Source organism: Corticium candelabrum, chromosome 18 (genome assembly GCF_963422355.1).
Source record: "Corticium candelabrum chromosome 18, ooCorCand1.1, whole genome shotgun sequence".
In the NCBI taxonomy this organism is placed as follows: Eukaryota; Metazoa; Porifera; class Homoscleromorpha; order Homosclerophorida; family Plakinidae; genus Corticium; species Corticium candelabrum.
In genome coordinates, this window is record NC_085102.1 from 5848420 (window position 1) to 5853419 (window position 5000).

The window sequence follows — 5000 nt, forward strand, 5'->3', positions numbered from 1 at the left end:
GGTTCTGTGCGCACTTTCCGGAACCGGCTGCCCCACAAAAGAGAAAATTGTCCAGATAATGTATGGCTGACGAGACGCCGTTACGGAACATAACCCACAGAAGTGCATCTGCCACCGCTGAGAAAATCTTGGGTGCCGACCGAAGCCCGAATGGCAGTGCTGCATCAAGGGTCACCGACCCGCACCAGCGCATACCAAGCAGATGACGGTCGTCCGGGTGTACTGGAATTAGCCGGTAAGTGCTCTGGATGTCCATCTTTGCCAGCAGCGTTCCTTGCCCCAACGCTAAGATCCGCGTCGCCGCATCATTGACCCGTGAGTACGACAGCGAACAGAGATGTGGATCTATACCGTCGTTGACACTGTGACCATGAGGAGAAGAGAGGTCCAAGATTAGTCTCCATTTGCCTGGTTGGCGCGGTTTGGGAATCACCCCGAACGGACTGAGGTGAGCTCTCCTTCCGCTGAAGGGTGGATCAATTACACACTGCTGCACTCTCTCGTCTTGCAAGTAGTTGGTCACGACATCCGCCTGCTCTTTTGCTGACCTCATGTTTTTCTTGCTACTCGGCATGTGTGTGCTTCATAGTCGAAACCAATTTGAAAACCCGTCTTCAACCCCGCAAAAGCCAGGCTACAAACTCACGGTCCGGGTGGGACCTCAGACCTGCTTCCCATCTTGCGACTGCTCGAGAGAGAGGGGAGTGTGTTGCCTCGCCCGTAACCAACGCCGACGCCGCACACGGGGGCAGATGCCGCCGCTCCAATGCCAATAGGTCCGCCACGTATCTGTACTTGCCCGCACAGATGTGGCATTCCGCTAGAGCTTCGTCAGAGAGTTCAGCGTTACCTAAAATCATTAGTTAATTCGTATCTCCCTTACTCGCCTTACTGTGCTAATGCATGCCGCTGTGCTGTGGCCCAACGGGTGGTGCCCACGACTTCAGACCATGACTGAACCATGGTTGCTAGTAACTGCGCGTGCCAACGGATCGCCACCGATCCAGTCAATGAGACCATGGGAACAGGCTTATCTAACACCATGCTAATTACCAAGGCAGACCAAGCAGTAACACGCCCGGTCGCACAAACCTTAGAACAAGTATATCCGACTAACAATCGAGTACCGTCAAAAACAACAACACTGAAACACCAAAAAAACAAAAATATGTCCTATACATCAGTTATCTAAACAATAACAAGAAAACATGCCTTATGTCTATGCAAACACAAAAGAAAATAAATGAAGTCTACCAGCAAACACGACATCCGCCTATCGGTCCGTTCCTTTTCCACGGCCTCTATGCCGAGCCTGTCTGTACTCCCGCCTAGCAGGAAACCGGTCCGCTTGTGCCGATTCCTTCACGACTACTGACACAGGCGTGTCTCAGCACTCTCCTACTTTATGGCTGCGGAGGCCGCAGCGCAAGCAAGCGTGCTGGTACGCACATGACGGGTAGCCCTTACATCTACCTGGACTAAAATTCCATTTCTTGCACTCCGGGCGGTCTGCAAAACCAGGACCAACAGCACGACCTGTACCCTTCGCCGATGACCGCCGAGGCGTGAAGTAAAGCGCGCTTTGCTCAAAACCACCGCTTTGGGGAGTGACGCTGTGACAGGTGACAGTGTGCACTCTTTTGACCTGTGGTCACGTTTGCCGCAGTTCTCGCACGAAGCTGCTGCTGATGCCCGAGCTGCCAGAAACGGTGTGGGGTATAGCGACGGTAATGGCTGCCCCCACCTTAAGGCGGAGTTTGCTGCCGCTATTTTCCGGAAGAGCACGTCGTAGCTCCTCCAGCCGTCGCCTCCGTGTCGCTGCGCCTGTCGCACGATCATACGTAGATACGCCATCAGGTTGCGCATGCGATGAGGGTGCGCCTCAGCCACCATGGTGGCGTACGTCACAAAGCACTGCACCCACGTAATGAGGCTATTGACCCACCGCGGTTGCCATTGCCCGCTGCCGTGCCTAGACTCTGTGTCTGCCAGTCGCTGCAGCTCCATATTGTCAGGCAACAGCTCTGCCAGGTCAACGTAGTCCAGCAACTGGATGTGCCGGACGAGTTTTTCCGGGATAGGCAGAAAGGCTTCATCGAGCGAGAACCAGCTGGACTGCAGTGCGCCACAACCCGTTGGGACATCCAAGATAGGGGAGGAGAGTGGAGCACCCGAATCTGCTGCCGCACGTGCCCCTGCATCCATCAGTGCCACGTGCTCCAGTGCACTGGGATTGAGCATGTCTCCCAGACCTAACACAGGACTACTCTGTTAACCCCCGTAGTACGTATGCCAACAGCGGTATGCATGTGTCCGAGACAACTGTACCGTGCGCTAAGTGTCGGTTGGCCTGCTGCTGCTCGAAACAACGAGGTGGCATGCTGCCTCGAAAAGATGGCTCGCTACCGCTCCGATGAACAAGGTGGCTTGCTGCCTCGGCCTCGTTCTCCGCTCCTTGTGACGTCCGTGCCATGGTTGCCCCGAGCAACCAGTCACGTGATACCATGAGACACCTATACGCGACGACGTGCGCCACCACATATGCCAACCACTTACCCTGCTTTGCATCGCGACTTCCTCTCTTGCCGATGCTGTGCTACATTGCTGCGTACACCAGGAGAAAAAGCCACAAGCCTGCTCTCTGGTCATGTTGCGCCGCGCTGCTATCTTTTCTTTTTGCTGCCAACTGGCGGAGGCTCGCTGGCCTGATGCTTGCCAAAACCTTCGCGGCCGTCCGTGCACAATGCCCGCACTTTGACAAAACCCATGGTACCCACACCGTGACACGTGTCTGAGAGAAGCAAGCCAACATCTCCCACAATGTCGCACCACTATTAGTTTTTTGAAACCCTTGCGCTGCCTGCCCCTGAAAGCTTGACGCAGACAAACTTACTGCCACCCGTGGCGAGCATTCGGACTTGTCACGTGGTACTTGCGCCCGTCAGCATACGTACGCACGACGGCCACGGAAGTTATCACCTACTGCTTAGCTGCGCCATTGCCGGAAGCATGCAAGTGTTCGATCCAGCCTGAACGCGCTCCAATGTACAGCCAGAACGCAAGGAAAACCGCTTGTAAGAAGGTAGCGATAGTGCAAGAGTGCTCTCACCTGCTGCAGCAGAACCAGCAAGGGAAGCTGTTCCACCCCCTCGACTAGTGAGCGCAGCCACCGCTTGTGCTGCCACTGACTTCGCTGCCACTTCCAACATTGACTGCAAACATTGTTCAGTTAGCCTGATGGCCGTGTCCTGGTCCCCTGTGGAATTGAGTTGCTCGTTATTTGCCATAAGCACTTGACTGAAAGAAGAACGTCCACACGCGCGAACTGCAAAACGTGCTATGCTACTGCGCATGACTCGCGGGAAGAAACCCCGCACCACTACCGTCTGCGCATGACGCACGGGAACTCACAAGACTTGCCTACCGTGCATTCCTGCGGCTGATGACTCATCGTGCGCGCTGTCAAGGCGGAGCCAACTATGTGTAACTTTGTTAAACATTATTTTGTGTGTGTGTGTGTCTATGTGTGTGTGTGCGTGTGTGCACGTGTGTGTGTGTGCGTGTGTGTGTGTGTGTGTGTGTGTGTGTGTGTGTGTGTGTGTGTGTTGATCATGTTAATGTTGGTGACGGTTTATTGTTGTTGTTGCAGAAATACTTCGAAACGTTACGAAATTAAGGGGTGACATAAGACAGAGTGTAATAGAGTCGGATGGCGTGAAAACCATGTTAAAGGTCTGCAAAACTGATCGGTCAGCTACAATGTTAAGAGCTGTAGCATTAAGACAAATAGAAGGTATAAATACAGTAAAACTAATAGAACATGCATACGTGCCGTAATACAACTTGAACATTGATATCAATATTACACATGTCAATCTTAATTTTTGATTTAGTTGTTGGACAGACGTGTCAACCGTTTATCGAGTGCGTGTTTAGTGGCTGCTCTAGCCGTCATTAGTAATCTGGCTCTCGATCACATGTGGAGACAGAGAATTGGGAATGACGCATTGGGACCACTTCTCGGTAATGTCACTGAAAAAAGCGTCGAGTTTTTCATTGCACGTTTGTTTGTATGTATATTTGTATGTCCATTTTATGTATTTGTCTGTTGTCTGTTCATGTATTATCTAGCAATGTGCAATTACAGTGTTTGTGTATTGTAGACATGCTGGTTGGTTGCATGTTTGTTTGTATGTATATTTGTTTGTCCATATTTTATGCCTTTGTATGTATATTTGTTTGTCCATTTTTATGTCTTTGTTGTCTATTCATGTATTATCTAACAATGTGTAATTACTCTGTTTGTGTACTGTAGACATGCTGGTAGGTTGCATGTTTGTTTGTATGTATATTTGTTTGTCCATTATTTATGTATTTGTCTGTTGTCTGTTCATGTAATATCTAGCAATTTGTAATTACTGTGTTTGCTTGTGTATTGTAGACATGCTGGTTGGCTGCATGTTTGTTTGTATGTATATTTGTTTGTCCATTTTTATGTCTTGGTCTGTTGTCTATTCATGTATTATGTAGCAATGTGTAATTACTGTGTTTATATATTGTAGACATGGTGGTTGGCTGCACGTTTGTTTGTATGTATATGGTTTGTCCATATTTTATGCCTTTGTTTGTATGCATATTTGTATGTCCATTTTTAATGTCTTTGTCTGTTGTCTATTCATGTATTATCTAACAATGTGTAATTACTGTGTTTACATGTGTATTGTAGACGTGCTGGTTGGTTGCAAGGATGCACATGTGGTGAACGGCATCTTGCGCTGTCTCCAAAATCTGCTGCGTGACTGTTTGGTCAACAGAATGAAAATCCTCAGCAGCAGCAACCGGAGACTTGCTATCATTGATGCTGCTAGGCGTTTCTCTTCACGAGAAGTCAGAGAAAGGGTTGTGCAAGTAGTGAAGAACTTGAGTGTTGACATGTTAGATGAAATGAATTGTGGTGGTGGAGTATTTGCTCTGTTGAGGATTGTTTGTGTACGCAGGGA

At 49.7% G+C, this 5000-nt stretch overlaps 1 protein-coding gene across 1 annotated transcript in view; it reads left to right on the forward strand.

Moving 5' to 3' along the window:
* Positions 1 to 5000, forward strand: part of LOC134193828 (uncharacterized) — a 15244-nt gene that overhangs the window by 8731 nt on the left and 1513 nt on the right. The window contains exons 4-7 of the mRNA XM_062662672.1: positions 3650 to 3732; positions 3894 to 4023; positions 4727 to 4934; positions 4998 to 5000. The exon at positions 4998 to 5000 is cut by the window's right edge and continues 63 nt beyond it. Of these exons, the coding sequence (XP_062518656.1) occupies positions 3650 to 3732; positions 3894 to 4023; positions 4727 to 4934; positions 4998 to 5000 (424 nt within the window). The remainder of the gene's footprint in view (positions 1 to 3649; positions 3733 to 3893; positions 4024 to 4726; positions 4935 to 4997) is intronic.